This window comes from Alligator sinensis, unplaced genomic scaffold (assembly GCF_000455745.1).
Source record: "Alligator sinensis unplaced genomic scaffold, ASM45574v1 scaffold354_1, whole genome shotgun sequence".
Taxonomy (NCBI): Eukaryota; Metazoa; Chordata; order Crocodylia; family Alligatoridae; genus Alligator; species Alligator sinensis.
In genome coordinates this window covers 1,898,977-1,918,794 of record NW_005842200.1, presented here as the reverse complement: position 1 = coordinate 1,918,794, position 19,818 = coordinate 1,898,977, and the positions used below count along the sequence as shown (strand labels likewise).

The following is a 19,818-nucleotide window of genomic DNA, read 5'->3' as shown; positions in this document are numbered from 1 at the left end:
CGCGCGGGTGAGTGCGTGCGTTAGCGGCCGTTACCCGGCTGGTTGCTCCCCGCGCGCCTCCCCCCGGGCCGGGCGCTGCAGCCTGCGGGTGCCGCGGGCTGTTGGGGGCGGGTCCGGCCTCGTCTCTCTGAGGGGGCAGGGAGGGAACCGACAAGGCCCGGGGGGACCCTGCTGTGCGGCTGGGGAAGTCGGAGCAGGGGCGCCGGTAACTGTGCGTCTTCCCCTGACTCATGCTCATGAAGCTTTCGCATCTTAATTGGAGCCCTCCCGAGCCTCTGTCCCCCTGTGCCCCCACCCCGAGGGAGCACAGGTCCCCGCTGCTCCCAGTGGCACTTCCCTGCCCGATGTGGGGCTCGGGATAAGCTGCCTTGGAGCCATCTTTAAAGGCAGCGGCGGAGCAAGCCAGCAAAAACAGGCTCCTGTTTGTGGTGATGCCAGAGGAGAGCCAGCTCCCCTCCCCTGCGGACCTGGTGGGGATGTTTTACCACGAAGGGAGCCAGGTGGAGGGAGGCTGCTGGCAGGGTTTGGAGTGGCTGGTTTTGGGGCCTGACTGTCTGGGGATGTGCCTGCTGCAGGTCGCCCAGGGCTGCTGTTTCCAACCAGGGAGAGGAGGGAGTCGCCAGCTAGTGACTAAGTCAGGTGCTTGTCTTAACTAGTGAGCCACTGTTCAGGTGTTACTCCCTGGGTTGTTGCACCCCATGTCGTGTGTGGGCCCTTCCAGGAGTTGTCAAAAGTACAAATTCAGATGTGGAGTAAGGAAAATGGGGTTTAAAATGGTAGCCTTATAATTATGTTTCCTAGTAAGTGGAGGCCTGTAATCTTAAACTCTCCAGCTGTATCTGCACTATTGGACTGAAGTTGCATGTTTCAGCAACTTCAGCTTTTTTCTGACTTGATGCTGTCTCTCTTTGAAGGTACCAGCACAATATCTTCAACTTCAGCTGTTCAACAGGAGTGCATCTTTATAATTGCAGAACAGTCTTCTGAATTTCTGTGTTGCTGTCTGCAGTGGGCTTTCTGGCATATTGGACTCTACTTTGACTGACAGACCTGACGGGGGAAGGGCTGGATCCAAAGGTGCCTCTACAAGATGAGCTGCTCAGATCTTGTGATTAGAAAGGTTGAAGTTTAAAGCCACTGCCATATCAAGCCCTGTCTGTGACTGTACCTAAATTGTAAAGCCTTCCACAGTGGCTTAAGCTCTCATTTGCTATAAGTAGTCTCTAAACCTGTTCTTAAACCAGTTGAGCAGTACTGACATGCTTGTAGTTTGAGGGTACACTCCCAAGTGATCCGAGTAGTCTTTAGGTATGTGCATGCTGTAGGCTGCATAGGATTGCACAGATTCATATTCATTGATGTTGTGTTGGGCAATAACAGTACCAGGTAATTGAATAGCTTCTCTTACATTCTGTGTTGCTTGTTATGTTGGAGCACTTCTGTTGGTAAGTGATTATTGCAAGTCCAGACTTAGGATTCCTTGGTCTTAACAAGTGGGATGTTCAGGTTTGGTTTTGTTTGTTTGTTTGTTTGTTTGTTTGTTTTTAAATAAAAAGTTCAAACAGTGGTTGATGGAAGGACACAGCTGAATGCTTAGTTACTGTCTATAATGTTGCCCAGACAGACCCTTGAGCAAATGGTATGAGCCATATTTGACATCTGCAGTGAATAAATTTAAATCTAAACTTGTAGGTTTGCTTTGCAACTATAACTTTACAAACATGAGGTTGTAACTAGGTCATTGATTTCACAGAAGCAAAAGGGTGCTAGCTCTTGCCTCAAAGACAAATAAAACGTTAATCTAGGGGAGAAGGGGAGCACACTAAACCTAATAATTCAAAGGGGAAAGAATGGGGGGAAGCTTTTTTTTGTAATTTAGTTCTGCTTAAATTCCTTATGCTCAGATTCTGAAGTGTAACTTATCAATTTGCTATGTGGGGGTGGGGAAGGAGGGAGTATGAGTTCCTTATTGGTGGTGATTTTGGGGGTGGGGAAGGGGGTAATATGCACGGATCCTTCTGCAAGTAACATTTACCACTGCAGACTTCATGTGACTTGTTAGGATTTGTAAATGTGTTTAAATTATGTGCATTGTTAATAGTAACCAAAAAGAAACCTACAGATTGGTCTTGGATAGTCTTGAAAGATGAATTGCACTGAATGAAGACAATAGAATTGGGGTAAAATGCACGTCAGAACTTAAGAGTAGGGTTTAAGAAATCCATTAAGTACATTTAACTGAAGCAGGTAGCTAATAGTCTCTCAAACCCTGATTCTTCCTGTGACTTGCAAGCAAGTGTTTTGCTGCACATCAGCTCTGTTGGCTTTTGGTGGCCTGAGAATGGTTTGGTTGCATATTCTGGCTTCAGGCTATATTAACTTTATCTAAAATACTTAATACATTGCATATAACTGGTGAGTATAACTACTCCAAAAGTGCCCTTGCAAATGGGAGAAGTGGGTTGGCCAATTGTAAGTGGAAGGTGGTGCATGAGACAGAATGTAGAAAACCTTAACCTTGTTGCCTGAGTGGAGGGGTTTGCAGGTTGACCTCTGAAACTAGGATGGCTAACAGTGCTGGAGGCTATGTCCTTATTTTCTGCAATGCACAATGCATGTGTTTTGTCTTTAACTTGAACATATCTTGTTATTTGAAGTGCTTTTTGGGTAAAAGACTGATGGAAGTTAAGCTGTCATAAACTACCAAGACTGATAGCTCACTTTAACTGCTGTTTTGATAAATATTTTTAACCCTGAGGCACTTTTTTTTTTTGCTTACTGACCAGCAAAAACAATATTCTCCTTGGAGCCAAGACTCTTCTCAGTGGCTGACTTGCCCAGGAGGATGACCATTTCTGCTAAGGCCCTGTCTTGTAAAATGATTCTGTTTTTTCTTGTGGAGAAGAAAGGGTGGGCAGAAGAGCTGTCCAGTGCTCAGGATGAGCAGTAGTCCTAAAATCCAGAAACTATAAGTTTCTTAGCCTGCCAATAACTCGTGTATGTACCTCTTTAAAGGGGAGGCCTCTTTGTGCTCCCCTCCATGGCATAGACTTGTTCTAGCTAACTAAAATTAAATACTCACTGCAGCATAGTTTTTGGGAGGAAGTAAAACATTGCATATCAGCATTGGGACAAAGGAATGCTGGGTTTCTACTATATAGGAAAGAAGCTGGCCAGCCTGCTTCTTGTCTCTCAATACTAGAATTACTAGACTTGTGGCACCACTCTGAAAATGCTTGGCTTTTTTCTTCTTCAGAAGACTGAAAATAGAGCGGTTATGCAAAAACATCAGAACCACCACAGCAGGACAGAATTTTTTTAATATTATTCATTGTGTGTGGGTGTTTACACAGCACTTAAGGGTCTTGCAGCACCATGATTAAGAATCACTGATGTTAGGCTTATGGATAGAGGTCAGACCACTTGATGGTAAGGAAGAGTGGTCCCATAATGCTTGACTTCTTTCTAGAGACTGCAGTGTAAACGTGAAAACAAGGCATCTTGTTATAATTTAACTTTGACTTGACTGAATCAGTTTACTCTTGCATTAGACTGGAGGTGATAAGTTGTGCAAGAATGTGCTGCTCGTGAACAGTCTCAAATGATCAGTTGGGCAGTATTGTTGTTTGATGCACTTTTTCCTGAAGCTACTGAAATTGGTAAAATACCACAGTCTAACTAGACTACTGGTGTGTGCCACCAAGCAAGCCCTGCTGTGTAGGACTACGTTGTGCATCTGCTTTTAGTTGAATGGGAAAAGGTTTAGCTACAGGATCTGAGAATAAACTTAGAAATCAGCACCTCCAATTGGAATAATAGATTCTGACACCAAAAGGGCTGTTCATAAGTTGTTTCCTATTAATCATTGTCCTGGTGGGACTGTTCAGTGGCTTGGCATAATCGAAAGTATGTCAGGATGAGACATACTTCTGAACAAAAACAAATTGGTGATTTATAGTAAGAAGCATTTAAGTGACCTTTATTTTTAGTGTGGTGCTTGCTGTCGGTTCCATCCCGCAGCTTAACATGCACAAAAGGCTCTCGGGCATAATTGACACGGGTCACTCTTCTAGAACTTGAGTGACCTTTTCATAATATTTATGGGCATTATGTTGATGTTAAATATAAAGGTGCCATCCTGTAACTTCAGGAGAAGCTGCCTTGAAATACATAGCTATAAAAGTGGAAGGAGATCCAAGGACTTTGCTGTTTTGTTAGATGTAATGCTGAGGAAAGTCTAACTGTTCGTGAGTTGTCATGTCATGATCAACTTAACTTTCTCAGATTGACATTTGCTCTGTTACAAGTATGAGCAAATTCTACATTAAATTGAAAAAGCCATATGAGATCAATGGACCTGATGCCTGAGCAGAGTAGAGCAGCCCTGTGCTGCAGTACTGTGAAGCCTATGTCCACATAGCACATGAACACTTTGTGCTGTGTTGGCTTCTAGGCTACCTGCCTTCCTTACTACTGGTTTAGCAGGTGGCTTTGTTCCTTTTTCCTTTAGCTCAGGGCTGTTCAACTTCTGAGTGACTGTAGGCTGCACTGGGCCAGTGCCTTGCATGCCATGCCACCTGGATGTTCTCCCACCCCATGCCCATACTATGCCTCTGCCATGCCCTGTGGGGTCCCCATGTCTCTTCTCTCTTCCCTTCGCCCCTCCCCCAAGCTGCTTAACTGGGGGAGGGGGAGCCCAGAGAGTCCAACAGCACCAGGAGAGTAGTGGGGGAGCAACGCTTGGACCTGGGGGTGCTTCAGGCTAACCCCTTGGGCTGTATATGACCATGGGCTGCCAGATGAACAGCTCTGCTCTAGCTGTTTTGGGACTCTTAAGGCCCTTGCTTGTCACTGCACTTGACTAGTCTTTCACAACCCTGTGGAGTAGGAGAAGGAATTTTGAGGGGATATGGGTGTGGGGGGAGAAACGCTTTCATAAGTGATTGGTTAATTGTAGATGCTAGATTATTTTAGATTTTAAACACTACCTGGGGGTGTCTGTAGCACCCTCTCTCATGTTCTGCTCTTCCATTAGGCTTCAGCATAATTCTGCACTTGCAATATCTATCACCAGCCTGAGGCAGAATGAGAATGAGAGCCTTTGTCCCAGGGCAAGCTGTGTGTTTTTTGTCCTGGAACAGAAGAGTTCCAAAATGCGTGTACGTGCATCACCCTTCCAATCGGGGTTTAGTGAGTCGCTGAATGCACCATCACTTTTCTGCCGTTGATCCAATGGTGCAATCCCAGGATATCAGTTCAGACACTTTGCAGTGTTTTGGGACTAACTGTTAGCACTTCTTGTCTTATGAACCTTATTAGGTTTTGTCTTGGCACAATGGAATTGGATGTCTGAACAATTGCATTTTATCCTGCGGTAAAATGGTTTATTCCAGGATAAATGCAGTATTTTTGTAGCCTGCGACCTTGAGCAATCAAGAGATGTCTTGGGAATTGTGTAGTGCAAATTGCAGCAGTTCAAGTAAAGAAACTGGAAAGGTGAATTGTTGAGATCTTGGAGTGTAACTGGTGAAATGGCACATCCACTTTGGCCTAAACATAGGCCAATACCCTTAAAATGATTTTGGCCACCCCCTGTAGTACAGAAGGTAGGAAACTTTAACTTTGTAAATCCCACTCAATCTCTTGGAAGCAGTTTGGGGGGAGGCCACTAATGGAAGTAGAGCAATGCAGCTAATTCCAGCCCCACCCTTACTATTTTAACCCATGAAGCATCTTTCGATATGATCAACCTCTGTGCTTAGTGCCTTGCTCATCTAAATACAGAGAGGAAGAGAAGTAATTGGTTCTTTTCTTTGTTGCAAGAAGAAAAAAAGCTGACTGCTGCTCTCCTGTTTTCTTTCATTACACTCGAATTATGTCTTGTTATTCATAGACAATAGGAGAGCTTGCAGCCCTTTGTAAATAGACCATTGTACTACTGTGAGTAGGAGGAGCAAAGAATGAAAGCATCTTGCCAACTTGGATTGCTGCTTCAAGACACAGGCTGTACTGTAGTCTTGGATGCTGCAGTATTTTCTTCTGCGTGTCTGAAGGGAGCTTTCTTTATCTGCCTAGTTAACCTTTTTAACAATTTAATATGAGGTTGGAGGGACACTTTCACAAATAGAAAAGCAAATTTTGTCTGCCCAGCCAGTATTGAAAATTTATGCTGTTTGCCTAAAGTTACTAGATTTTAAACGGTGACTTGTATCTTCTAAATAGCTCTTGTGGCAGGGTTTTGGCAGAAGGGTTAGAGTAACATGAGAGAAGTAGCTCGTGTGAACCAAAGGACTGTTAGCAATATCCTGGTATTCACTGCCTTGGGTAAAGGTTTGGAGGTCTTGGATCAATTTCTACTCCAAACCCATCTCCGTCTTCTCAAGAGCTTGAAGGACATAAATGTTTGTTACTTAGGATCTTTTTGTTGTGCCTTGCATTCTCCAGATAAGGGTTTTGCTACTTGTGTCACGTCTTCATGCTCTGCAACTTTGTAGTGTCAAGGTAATAGTACTCTTAGCAAGCTAATATGAAGTAGGCCACCTATCCTTGTCTCACCACAACTTCACATTTTCAACATTGACAGAAGCTCGGCTTTGTCTTCAGATGAACACTTCTGTTGCTTGCCAGCCTTTGATCAGCAAACTTGTTATTTAGTGGGTAGGCTAGGCAAGGGGAAAATCTTGAACTGAAAGTGGAGACAGTGCTGGTGCTACAGCTAGAGTTGGGGTAGAGGGTCTGCCCACAAAACGGCTATAGAAAGTTTTTAGTGGTGATAGGGCAGGGGTGGGCAATTATTTTGGGCGGAGGGCCGTTTTGCCGAGTTTCGGCATGCTGTCGAGGACCGCATTTCCCTCTCCGGTGCAGGAACAGTCCCAGGCCAGAAGCCTCTACTAAGCAAGGGTTTCTGGTTTGGGGGAGGAGGGGGCTGGGCGGGCCTTGCTGCTGGGTCCTGCCACCAGCTTCCCTTAGGTCCTACTGCCCCTGGCTCCTCTCATCTTTGACAGGCAGCCAGGAGCAAATAAATATTAATATTCTAAATGGTTTTTAGGGGCCCTGTGGGCTGGGTAGAATGGCCTGGCAGGCCGGATCTGGCCCCAGGACCCAGGTCTAGATGCTCTCCACCCCAGGGTGTTGAGGGAGCTAGCAGGGGTTATTGCTGGGCCCTTGGATCAGCTTTACGAGCACTCATGGTGCTCGGGCCAGGTGCCAGATGATTGGAAGATAGCCAATGTGGTCCCCATCTTTAAGAAAGAGAGGAGGGAGGACCTGGGCAACTATAGGCCCGTCAGTCTTGCCTCAGTCCTGGGGAAACTCTTTGAGAAGATCATCAAGGAGCACATCTGTGATGGGCCGGCATCAGGGATGATGCTCAGGGGCAACCAGCACGGTTTCATTAGGGGCAGGTCATGTCGGACCAACCTGATTGCCTTTTACGATCAGGTCACAAAAGCATTGGATGCAGGTGTTGCTGTGGATGTAGTCTTTCTGGACTTCAGCAAGGCCTTTTGACACTGTCTCCCACCCTAACCTCATTTAAAAAACTAGGCGACTGTGGCATCGATGCCTACACAGTCAGATGGATTGCTAATTGGCTGAAGGGTCGTACTCAGAGGGTGGTGGTGGACGGGTCATATTCGACCTGGGGGGAAGTGGGCAGCGGAGTCCCCCAGGGCTCGGTCCTTTGGCCTGCACTATTCAATTTCTTTATCAGTGATTTGGACGACAGGGTGAAAAGCAACCTGTTCAATTTGCTGATGATACCAAAATTTGGGGTGAGGTGGGCACGCTAGTAGGGAGGGGAAAGGCTGCAGAAAGACCTGGATAGGTTGCAGGGGGGGCTAACAAAAACAGGATGCGTTTCAATACAGACAAGTGCAGGGTGCTGCACTTGGGCAGTAGTAACTGGCAGCATACTTATAAGATGGGGAAACTCCCTTCTTGAGAGCACAGAGGCAGAAAGGGATCTTGGAGTCATCACTGACTCCAAGATGAACATGGGCCGACAATGCGAGGTCACGGTCGGCAGGGCTAACCGGACCCTATCGTGCATCCACAGGTGCATCTCAAGTAGGACCAAGGAGGTGATCCTTCGCCTCTATGCGACACTGGTCAGGCCGCAGCTAGAGTACTGTGTCCAGTTCTGAGCACCCCACTTCAAGAGGGATGTGGACAACATTGGGAGGGTCCAGAGGAGGGCCACCCGCATGATCCAGGGACAGCAGGGCAGACCCTACAATGAGAGGCTACGGGACCTGAACCTGTTCAGCCTTCACAAGAGAAGGCTAAGGGGGGACCTTGTGACCGTTTATAAACTCACTAGGGGGGGACCAGAAGGGTTTGGGGGAGACCTTGTTTCCCCTAGCGCCCCCTGGGATAACAAGGAATAACGGCCACAAGTTGTTGGAGAGTAGGTTTAGATTAGACATCCGTAGGAACTACTTCACAATTAAGGCCGCTAGGATCTGGAACCAACTTCCAAGCGAAGTGGTGCTGGCTCCTACCCTGGGGATCTTTAAGAAGCGGCTCGATACCTACCTGGCTGGGGTCACCTGAGCTCAGTTTCCCTCCTGCCCAGGCAGGGGGTCAGACTTGAAGATCTACAAGGTCCCTTCCGACCCTGATGCTATGATTTTGCCCAGCCCTGTGATAGGGGGACTGAAGCACGTATCTTAAGAAGGTGCTGACTGAGAGAGTGTCTTTTTTTTTTTTTTTTTAAATGAAAGGGCAAAGAGTCACAAACAAATATAGGTGCTTAAATTCAATAAAGCAGTTTGGGCATGCCCTCTGACTGTCTAAGAGTACTCGTCAAACCTAGATGCTTAAGGAGTGATGTGTGTCCCCCAAAGGCAACCTTGTCTTGGGCACATGGCTGAGCCAAACATTTCGCTATCTCCTAAAGTTACTTTATGATTTGCTAACCAGGCATCCTGGTATCAAAGTCGCCTAAGCCCCAGCTTGGCAGGTGTTCTGAGCTTACCTAATGAAAATACCATGTAGTCTAGCACTGCCATTCTCTCTTAAAGGTGGCAGGATTGTCAGCTTCTGCATCGCACAAGAGGTATTAGAATACCTCTTTAAAAGTAGAGGATCTGGCTTCTAGGCTTCTCTTGGCCTGAGCGGTTCAAAGGTGCAACTTTTTCTGCTGGAGGAGAGGGCTGTAGCTAGCAGGCTAGGCTACACTGGACTAGATCAGGGGAAACTCGAGTCCTGTTCAACCTGGGGGGAATGCTGCACCCAGCCCAGTCCAGCCTAGTGGTTAGGGAGCTCCCCTATATTTGATAAAGCTGTTCTTACTATGCTTTTGGCACTGTCTTTTTTTAAAAGTGGATGGGCAGGTGGTTGGATGAATGAAGGAAATGTAGAGGTTTCTTATACCTGGATGTAAATGGCAGTTGGGAAGTATGGTTGGAATTGCTTGGAGGGTTTGCTTGCACAAGGGTTTAGGTAGGAAAGTGGTAGTTGGATGTGTGGTGAGGGGGACTTTGAGTTCTCAGGTTTGTTTGTTTTTGTTTTTTGCCTTGAGCAGTGTTTGGGGAATATAAGCTATAGGTTATCTGTGGGTTATTTGTCTGTTGTAAGCTGCTCTGAGCCTTTTGGATGGGGTGGGATATAAATCTCAAAAATATGACTTAAGGTGTTAATTTTTAACTGTAGCTGTGATGGTCCAGGTCAGGAAATAGAGGTGAAGGGTTTTTCTGTGATTTGTTTTGTTTTTTATCTAACAAACTGTAGTTGGGGGGGGAGAGGGTTCAACAAGCTTTTGGGCACAAACTTTATTTTGTTTGTGCCTGAAAAATTGTTGAACCTCCCCTCTGCACCCCCCACTCCACTATGCAGTTTGTCCAGTAGAAGAGAGAACAGTAAAAACCCTTGCCTCTTTGTTGGTTTGAACTATAACTCTTCTTGCTATACTCCCGGTCTTGTTTTCTCTACAATTTGCAAGCCTATGTAAAATCATTGTTATAGACTCGGTTGTAGCTAACCAAATACAGTAATCTTGTAAAGGAACAGTCTGTGAACATTACGCTATCTTAGGCGTTCCTTAATTGCAAAATGCACAATAAACTCTTGAAATAATATCATTAGATGAATTATGAGACTGAAGCAGCCTGTAGGCAACGTTTCCCTAATGTAGTGTCTAAACGGGACTCTTCAAAGTTACTTCCTAAGAGCAGTACCTTCAGAAATAGTGAGCATCCAAGATTATAATTCTTGGAATAAACTTAACTTTCTACCAGAAAGAGAAGGGTTAGAAAGTTGGTAAGGAATCTTGAGGGTGAGACCACGGATGGTCATTCATTGGTGGTGGCTTTCTGTTTATTTGCTTGCTTGCTTATTTAAACAACGTCCTGTCCCCCTGGTTGAGTGAGTGAGGATTGACAAATGACTCCTCCTGATCTTGGGCTGGGGGCTGACTGGCTGGGCAGCAGCTCTGCAGAGACAGACTAGGGATTACAGTGGCCAATATGCTGAGTATGAGCCAACAGTGTGTCCTTCTTTCAAAGAAGGCTAATGGCATACTGGGCTGTGTTGGTAGGACTGTTGCCATTAGGTCAGGGGAGGTGATTATTTCCCTCTATACAGCACTGGTGAGGCCACATCTGGAATACTATGTCCAGTTTTGGGGCCCCCGCTACAGAAAGGATGTGGACAAACTGGAGAGAGTCCAACAGAGGGCAACAAAAATGGCGAGGGGGCTGGGGGACATGACTTCTGAGGAGAGGCTGAGGGAACTGGGCTTATTTGGTCTGGAGAAAAGAATATTGAGGTGGGATTTAATAGCAGCCTTCAGGTACCTGGAGGGTGTTTCCAAACAGGATGGAACTAGACTGTTCTCAGTGATGGCAGATGACAGAACAAGGAGCAATGGTCTCAAGTTACAGCAAGAGATGTTTAGGTTGAATACGAAGAAACACTTTCCCTAGGAAGGTAGTAAAGCACTGAAACAGGATACCCAGAGGTTGTGGACTCTCCATACTTTGGGGGGTTTTAAGACCTGGTTAGACAAAGCCTTGTCTGGGATGGTTCTGCTTTGAGCAAGGACTTGGACTAGATGACCTCCTGAAGTCCCTTCAAAACCTAATTTTCTATGATTTCCTATGATCTATAAATGCACCCACTTTAAGACATGCAAAATAATATTCTTTTATCACAGGAATCTTGGGTATAAAAACCTAATTACTTTGTGCTTCTTAAATTATGGACTGTTTAACTTGCATATGTAAAAGGGGTAGGGTAAAAAGGTCTGTGCACTGGTAGCATAAAATCCCTAATGAACTTTTTAAAATTGCCAGCAGCTTTTTTCTTGTTTTGCTATAGCACAACAGAGGTGAGGGTGCTATCCTAATAAGTAGTGTACAAACACAAATGTAATATAATCCTATGGCCTAAAAACAATCCAAAGGTAGGGAGGAAAGGCCTGCAACTGAAGTGCATGCAGAATGTATACCTTGCCAAAGGTCACACGGTCCTTCCAGTACTTTGAATTCAGCTCGGTTTTGATCCAGGTACTATAGTTGCAAAGCCACCTGTCTGCTTCCTCTGTGCCCTTTTGAAATATTTCAGTGGTGTTTTTGCAATCTAATTCTTACCCAAATGCTAGCTTTGACACTTTGGGAGCCGTACAACTCTTGAAGTCTCCCTTGTCCCTAGGATCAAGCCTCCGGAATGTTCCTAGTCAGCAGCAGTGTGAATCTAAAAGTGCAGCTTTCTAGTCTACAAAACTGGAGCTTTCAAGTTTTTTGAGTGTGCATATGGGGGCTGTGGGGTAGACATGAGCATACTCGTGTCCTCAAGTATTGGAGCTTTTATTGCATAACGCACGTGGCTTCAGCATTCTTTCTCATCTTCTATAACTTTATACTAGGCAAAATGTAAAGCATATGCTTTACAACAAAATCAGAACGGTCTACCATCAACTTGTGGAAACAACTCTTCATGCTGTAAATCTACTGCATTTTTCTTAAAAGCCTATTGTCAATCTTGTGGTAGGAGGCAAGAGCTGGTGACAGGCATTTATGAATGTCACTGTCAGTTGTGAGTTTGAAACAGACATTGTTGCCTATTGCCCTTTTGTGCAGTGGGGTGATTATGTACTCCCCTGCCATTGGCCTGCCCTCCCAGCCCAAGAGCAGTGCAGATTTTTGTCTGCTAGTTACCTTTAGCCTAGTGGGCAGGAGCTGTAGGACTCAGCATGTGACTAATGTCCTGAGAGACCTTGGCTATAGAGGGGGCACCAGCTGAGCTGACAGCAACAGTTTTTTTGTTTTTCCCCCCCCCCCCCCCCCCCAGTCTGTTCTTGCTGTAATATGTTCACGTCAGTCAGCTTTTTGCAGGCACAGGTGGAGAGCTTGCCCTCAAGTGCTCTTTCTTCCGTATATAAGTAACAGACCAAATATGCTCCTTATCCATGTTTATGTTGCCATGTACCTCTACACTAAAGTGAAAAATTAAAGAGGTTTTACCCTGCTCTATGAACTGGAATAAACTAGTGTCATGCTGGGGCATGGAGATGCATATAACAGCTATCAGTACTGGTAATTCAGACACTGATTCACTACACTGAGCTTCCTACGCACTATTGGAAAAAAGCTTATCTTGCTGGAACTGTAAAGTGGAAAATGTTGCAGTGGTGACAGTCATAGAACAGAGGTATTCTAACACACCACTGCCAATGGCATAATATCTAAGCAAAGAGGTGAATACTTTGCTAATTTCCCTCAGGTTTCAATTCCTAATGTTGAAACTATCTTGTGACAGTCATGCCAAAACTTCTATAGGGTCAAAGGCAGAACTTCTTTTCTGTGAGAGGTAGAGAATTGGTTTTCTTCCTTCCCCCCCCCCCCCCCCCAAGCTCTTTAGAAGCACTTGTTAGATGTTCTAAAACTTAAAGAAGTTAATCATATGTCTTGTCACCAGAAACTGTCTTTGGAGAATTGCTTATCTCCAGTTATTTAGGAGAATAATCACCTTTTTATCTTTATCTGCACACTTGAAGGACCCAGTGTGTATTCCTGTCTTGGGGATGGTGGGGAAAGGAAGGAGCAAATGGAAAGGGAATTTAATGCATTCATGTAAGTGACCTTTTCTTGTGCCAACAGAGTCCAACCTAAGGAATAACTGAATCAAATTGCCATGCAGGCACACGAATTGTTTAGACATCTACGAATGCCAGAACTTGGTGATGTCAGACAGTATGTACGCACTCTTCCAACAAATACGCTCATGGGATTTGGTGCTTTTGCAGCTCTCACAACTTATTGGTACGCCACAAGACCCAAAGCTTTGAAACCACCATGTGATCTAGCAATGCAGTCTGTGGAAATAGAGGTAAGTGTGACTTGTAGCACACCCAGATACATTTCCAAGTTTGGGAGGCATATAGGATCTCTGATTTTAATATTGAGAAGCTTGCTGTTTTCCTGCATGTCAGGTGAAGGAAGAAAAAGCTTCTATAAAGCTGTACATGCAAATAGGGTCCCCTGTGTTTCTTTTCTCTCCTGCCCCCAAGTCTCTGGAATATTTTTCCACCCATCAATTAATGTAATTTCAAGAACTTTTAATTAACAGTGGGGATATAACTTGGATTGAGGGCCAGGCTTTTGGTTTGACTAGTGCAAAACTGTCCAGGTCTGAACAGACAAACTATTGCTCCTAGTCAGTTATAGTAGCTTTCCCTATTTTTTGTGATATTCCTATATGGATATAGACTCAAACACCTGTTCTGATGCTTAGAACTTGGACTTCATTTTTGAAGTGAACCACTTATGGCAACTTGATCCTTTTTAAATGTCAGGAATACAATGTGTAATTTGGGGTTCTTGGTAAAACTTATGTTAGCCTCAGTTCTAAAAAGTCGCTAGCACATCTAACTCTAGAGTTTCTCAATTGGATGAGGAAGCTACTTAACTTTATCCTCTGCGTGTGATTTATTGGGTGGTAGTACAGGGATCCTCATGAAGTGTTGTATTTTTAGTGATGTCCAGATCACTTTACTACTTCAGTAGTATAAAACAAGAATACCAGGAACTCTCAATTTTTTTATTTTATTTTTTTGATTTATAGGGTAGTTGCCAGGGTTATGAAAAATTTAAGGCATCTTTTGGGGAAAGGCTGGTGAAGTATTATATTGGAAGCAGTTTCTCTTCCTTTTGCATTTCTCCTTCACTGAGTGTTGAATCCTAGCCTTTGCAAAGAGAAAGGAGTTCATGATGGGGAGGCTTTGGGCCACCTCCAGTAGCTAAGAAGCAATTGCTGTCCAGTTACAATGCACTAAATACCAAGTATTCCATTCTAATAATAGTCTATATGGGTAGATCCATAACTACAAACTAATGGGATAAAGCTGATAAAAATGCATTTTTGGAAAAAGTAGACCATTACAAGATGCAGTGTTAACAAGCAATCGGCCCTTGACAGGTACCTTGTCTAGAACGTATATGCATATTAAAATGGGTGACTGCCTTTTTCATTGTAAAGGAGCAACACGGGCAACTCCCAGGAGGAAAGATAGGTATTTGTTAAGCTAGTAACACATTTCTTAGAGGCAAACTATTTTGTGGCAGGTATTATCTATTACACTAATAGTAAAGACTGCATTTTATTTATAATCACAGTTCAGCAGCTTGCAAACTAACTTTGTAAAGCTGTCTTGATGATAGCACTTTGTCTGTTATGACAGCAGCCACTAAAATAAGCTTGGAATCTAACACCATGGTGTGGAGTATTGCCTTGTAGCAAGATTTGTCTGGAAACTGAAAACCCAAGGCTTCAAAGTCTGTAGGACTAAGTGAATGCCTGAATTGAAGATGGTGTTAAACATTCTGACCTACTGTGGTCTTTGAGCTCTTTGTAACAGCAGATTTACTCTATTTGGTTTTTATTTTTCTGTAGTTAAAAACAAAAAGTTGGCACTTGGGCTCAAGGCACCTAGATGGAGACAGGGAAGTAGGGGAAAGGTGAGAAGCATTGGCCTAGACAAACTGGTAAAACTGCTGCTTGAGAGAGTTCTGGATCTTGACTTGTTCCTGTTCCTTTGGCCTAAAAGCACCCACTTTGGTGGTACTTTGGTATTTTAATAAAGCAAATCTTAAATGTTTTAGTTAACATTTGGCCAGCTTGTCTTTGTTGGCAAACTGTTTGTTTGTCAGGCAAACTTAATTGGCTTATTTCAACTGATTCTAAAGCTGGCATATGATATCATAATACTATAACACTTTTAACTCTTTAGTAAGTTGGAATTCATAGCAAACCAATCGCCAAAAAATTTAAGATTGCAATATTTGGCCATTTGCTTTCTCTTTGTTGGAATGGCTAATAATGAAACATTAATTTATATACAAATAATTGGTAGTGTATTGTTATGCTTGGTTTAAGAAAATTGTTTTTACCAGAGTTTAAAGTCTAATTGAGTACATAACTGTTGTTCAGGATTATAGTAGAAGCAACTTCTTGGTTTGTAGCACTTCATTCTTGGTTCTCCAGAAAATAGGGACTACGTCTTTGCAGTAAAGCCATAGCATACTTGGGATTTAAAGCCTTTTTAAAACTAGCATTTTCATAGTGATAATAGTGCTTATTAACAGCACTCTGAATCTTTGCTGGGAAGAAGTTTTGGATTAGCAGTCCTTCCCAGACTGAACTGCTCAGTTACATGCAGATTAAGTTGCTTAAAATTTTATATAGCTAGTTTGAAAAACTTTTAGGCTATAACATGTCTTTGTACTCTGCCAGTGTCTCCGTCTTAACCAAAAATGGTTATAATCATTGTTTTGTCTCTCTTCCTTCCCCCCCTCCGCCTCATAAAGTCTTCATTTTAAGGAAGAAAATACTCACAGGAGCAAAAGAATTTCTTTTACTTCAGCCTTATTGATGTGAAGTTGAGTGGCATCTTGCACTGTGCCTTATTCCCTATACCCAGATACTGAGACCACTTGGTTTTAGTTCAGTACTATAGTTTCATTTTAAACTCAGGGTATCAGTCAGTGCTTTATGGCTTCACATGTGGGATGTCTACTTGGGCTGTAAGGCTTCCACTGAATGTTCTTGCACTTGGCCTTTCTGAATTACTACAACAGGAAAAATTAAAAGTCATGTAAGACTCTTCTTTTTTTGCCACCTTCGATATTTTTCTAGCAATTATTTTAATCTAAGAAATTGCTGCTTTTAATATGAGATAAAATAGTCCCTGCCCTAAATAAACTCTGACAACAAACTTGAGTCAAGCAAGCTAAACTTGGCTTGTATAGTGGCTGAAAATTCTTCAACAGATTTAATTTTAGAGGATCTGTTCCTTTCTTTTCTCTATTTCAGTTCACATCCAGTTTAACTTCCATAATGAAAAAAATCTGCAGTACCCAAACAGAAACTGCATAACTGTCTTCAGAATTAGTAAAGAGTTTCTTGATCTCTTAAGAACATGACTTTAGCATAACTCTATGCTAGATATATATTTAAAAATTAATTGAATACATGGTGTAAAAACCATAAATAGCTCTTCTGCAGATGAATTGACAGAGTTCTCATTCTGGCCTTCACCTGAAGAAAAGCACTGCTGGATGGGATGCTGTGCCAAAGACCATTCCATATGTAATCGGATAATAAGATCTTGTCTAAGGCTAGCACTTATTCCTCTGTACTCTGAAATGAAACTGAACCCAGTAACTTAATCACTTGGTTATTGCGGTAAAAATGAGCAAACTAATCCAGGCCAGCTTTGCTCTGGTTCTAGTCACGGTAAATGCCTTGTTTCCATGTCCCCGTCCCCGTCCCCCTCCCCCTGGGGAAACAACTTCCTGAGGGAAATTGACACCTTGGAATCACTGGCCAGCTGTGAAACTGTAGCAGTGTGAAATTTGGCTGTAACCTACTGCTTGTAGGAAGAAATGATGATGAACAATAGAGGTAGTTCTTGACATTTCAGTATTGGATTCCACTCTCCCCTCCTCCCTCCCCACACTATTAAATAATAATTTGAGGAATTCACTACTTGATGGTCCAAGGTGCACATTTTGCTAAGTGCATAAATCTGTTTCACAAAGAAAATGCAGTCAGTTTGCTTATCCAGTTGGTTGGCCTACATCCTTGTTTGGTACACCTTGACACTAAAGTGTTTCATGTAAACTTACAGGGGTTTAGGTTGTAGCCGTGTTGGTCTAAGGATATAGGCAGACAAGGTCCCTTGGGTGAATTTGGTATCTTTTATTAGACCAACCCAAATGGTTGGAGAATAGTTATTAAGCAAGCTTTCGGGTTCAAAAACCCTTCGTCAGGCTCAGGAAGCTGCAGCAGTTGGTGTGTGCTCTTCCTGGATGGAATGAAAAGTAAAGAAGCCAGGGGCTGGGCTGGGCTGGGCTGGGCTGGGGAGTCAGTTGCCAGGCAGATTATAATGTATCAAAAATCCAATGTCTATGTTTAGTCCCTGATCTCTAGTATCCAGCAGGTTGATGAAATGGAGCTCATAGGCTCGTCTCTGGGATGTGTTGTGTAAATTTCCCTTGAGGATCAGGACTGAGAGATTGGAGAGAGTGGCCCTCCTGTGAGAAATGTGCCCCCACCGGTAATTGGGTGTTTCTGTCTTTGATGGATTTCCGGTGTGCATTCATTCTGGTGCGCAGTTGTTGTCTGGTCTCTCCTACATATCTTCTCTCATGTAAACTTAAGCCTCTGCAAGCTGCCTTGAGACTATTGGATTGACTTGCTGAATCTAGTTTGGCAGTGGACAAACTAGAATATAAAATGGAGTGACATAGTGACAAGCAAGCAGTACAATCTAGAAATACTGGTATCCTGAATAGACAGTGGTCTGTTAATTCAGTTCCACTGTTAGGTTGACACAGTAGCTTTGACTAGGTGTGAACCTCCATAAAGCTACCTCCCTCTTGTTCCTTCCACAAACTGCAGTCCTATATTTGAAGTTGGCAGCTGATAATGAGACGCTTGAAATGGAATACAGTTCTACAGTATACCTCTTTCTCTAGTAGCATGCTTGTAACTCCCACAGGATAAGCATAAGATTAAACAAATGCAGGTATGTTCTGGAGCTTGCCCTATGAAATAATGTGTAGAGGTGAAAAGTCACTAACTTGGTTAAATGTTAGGGGTGTGTGAAATGAGCCATATTCTATCTGGATCTGGTGTGAATCGGGGACAGTGACTTGATTTTTTTTTTTTTTTTTTTTTTATCGCTGTCCCTGATTTTCTTTTAGCCAAAACCAAATCTGAAGATTCAATGCATACCTTGAGGTACCAGGCATGGCTCGTGCACACTGAGATGGTGGGGCAGATGGAGTATCCTACAGGAGTGTGAGGGAGCCCCCCCATGTGCCTGGCATCAGACCCAGAAGAGGACCAGCAGTAGTTCTGGTTCACTTTCGGGTCCACTGCCATGCACACTGGGGGAGCCCCTGCGACCCCTGGCTTGGCAATAGGCTTGGGAGGGACCCTGGGTGCCCCCTCAGACCCAGGAGGCACCAGTCACTGAGCCAGGAAGGTGTGCTGCCCTGGCAACCCGCGGCCCAGGAGGCACCAGTTGCTGATCTGGGCCCCCCCCCCCATGTGCTCCCTGGCAGACCTGGAAGTGCTTCTGGTCCACTTCTGGGTCTGCTGCTGAGCGCTCTGGGGACCGCCTCATGCTCCCATGGGATACTTCATCCACCCCACCATCTCAGCATTTGCAAGCCACCTGGTACCTTGAGGTGTATAGAAAAAACATTTAAAGCTGTGTCTATTGTCGAGTCTTTCTGAATCTATTTGGAGGGTTCTGATTTGATTCAGAGAGCTTAAAGGGTCTCCTGATTCAATTCGGATTCGGAGATTTTGGCCACCAAATTGGGATGAATCTCCGACAAATCAAATTGGTGACTGAAGCGTCGCACAGCCCTGTTAAATATATCATCCAAAGAGCCTGCAGCAGGCTCTTTTTTTTACCAAACAGTTGTGTGCAGTATGTAGCTAAACCTTGCAGCCCATCCCAACCACAGTTGGTGCTGTGTGGCAGCGTTGGCCTTATGGCTGCAGCAATAGCCATGGCTGGAAAGAGAACCACTGAAATTATTTGCTGCTTTGACTATCAGTTAAGTGAATCTATTAGTGTTGCTAAGGTATTTGGCTGCTTGCTCCTTATTGCAAGGGAAGCACCTGCTGTGCCTGCACAAACTAGTGGTTTTTAGGCTTAATGTGGCTGTAAGTTATTTTTAACGTGTTGGTCGGTGGAAGATGGCTAATGGCATGCACTGTCTGTGTGATTTTGACTGCTCTCTTGGCATCTTAAGCATCTCTGATTTGCCTAGCACTCTTAATATTAAAGAGGGTCCCATTTTAAAATAATTGCATGTGCAGGGTTATATGTAAATAAATAAATTTAAAAAATAGTTGATGGGGAAGTGTGTGTGTGTGTGTGTGTGTGTGTGTGTGTGTGTGTGTGTGTGTGTGTGCACCCCCCCCCCCCCCAAATCAACTATTTTTTTTTTAAGTAACTTGCATACCTAGATAAGGAGTAGCTATCATCCAGTGCTAAATTAAGAATAGCACTGACTATTACCTATTTGATTGGAAAGAACCTAACATGTGAGAACTTCCTTGTACATCTAACTCACGAGCTATGTAAATCTGCACTGATTCAGTTTTTAAAACTCTGCTTAGCGAGAGAGCCTGGGTGACTTGATCTTAAACAGTGATGAAGTCTTATGTAATATCATAGGTAAGACCTTATGTCTGGGTGACTAAAAACTTTGCTAACAACTCTCTCTAGTTCAGTGGCTTTTTTTTTTTTTTTTCCCCATTTGTGGACCCCTACAATTTCTTTTTAATGGAAGTACA

General features: G+C 43.8%; 1 protein-coding gene across 6 annotated transcripts in view; it reads left to right on the top strand.

Annotated features, from left to right (window-relative positions):
• The first annotated feature begins 122 nt into the window (after positions 1 to 122).
• ACSL1 (acyl-CoA synthetase long chain family member 1) overlaps positions 123 to 19,818 on the top strand; it is a 64,943-nt gene continuing 45,247 nt past the window's right edge. Inside the window, exons 1-3 of one of the 6 annotated variants that reach the window (XM_014521285.2) lie at positions 123 to 211; positions 915 to 1,077; positions 13,101 to 13,329. In XM_014521285.2, the coding sequence (XP_014376771.1) occupies positions 13,135 to 13,329 (195 nt within the window). In that variant the 5' untranslated portion in view covers positions 123 to 211; positions 915 to 1,077; positions 13,101 to 13,134. Of the gene's footprint in view, positions 212 to 271; positions 471 to 914; positions 1,387 to 13,100; positions 13,330 to 19,818 lie in introns of those variants that run through there. The other 5 variants (XM_025207570.1, XM_025207569.1, XM_006026615.3 and 2 more) reach the window with 5 other exon arrangements.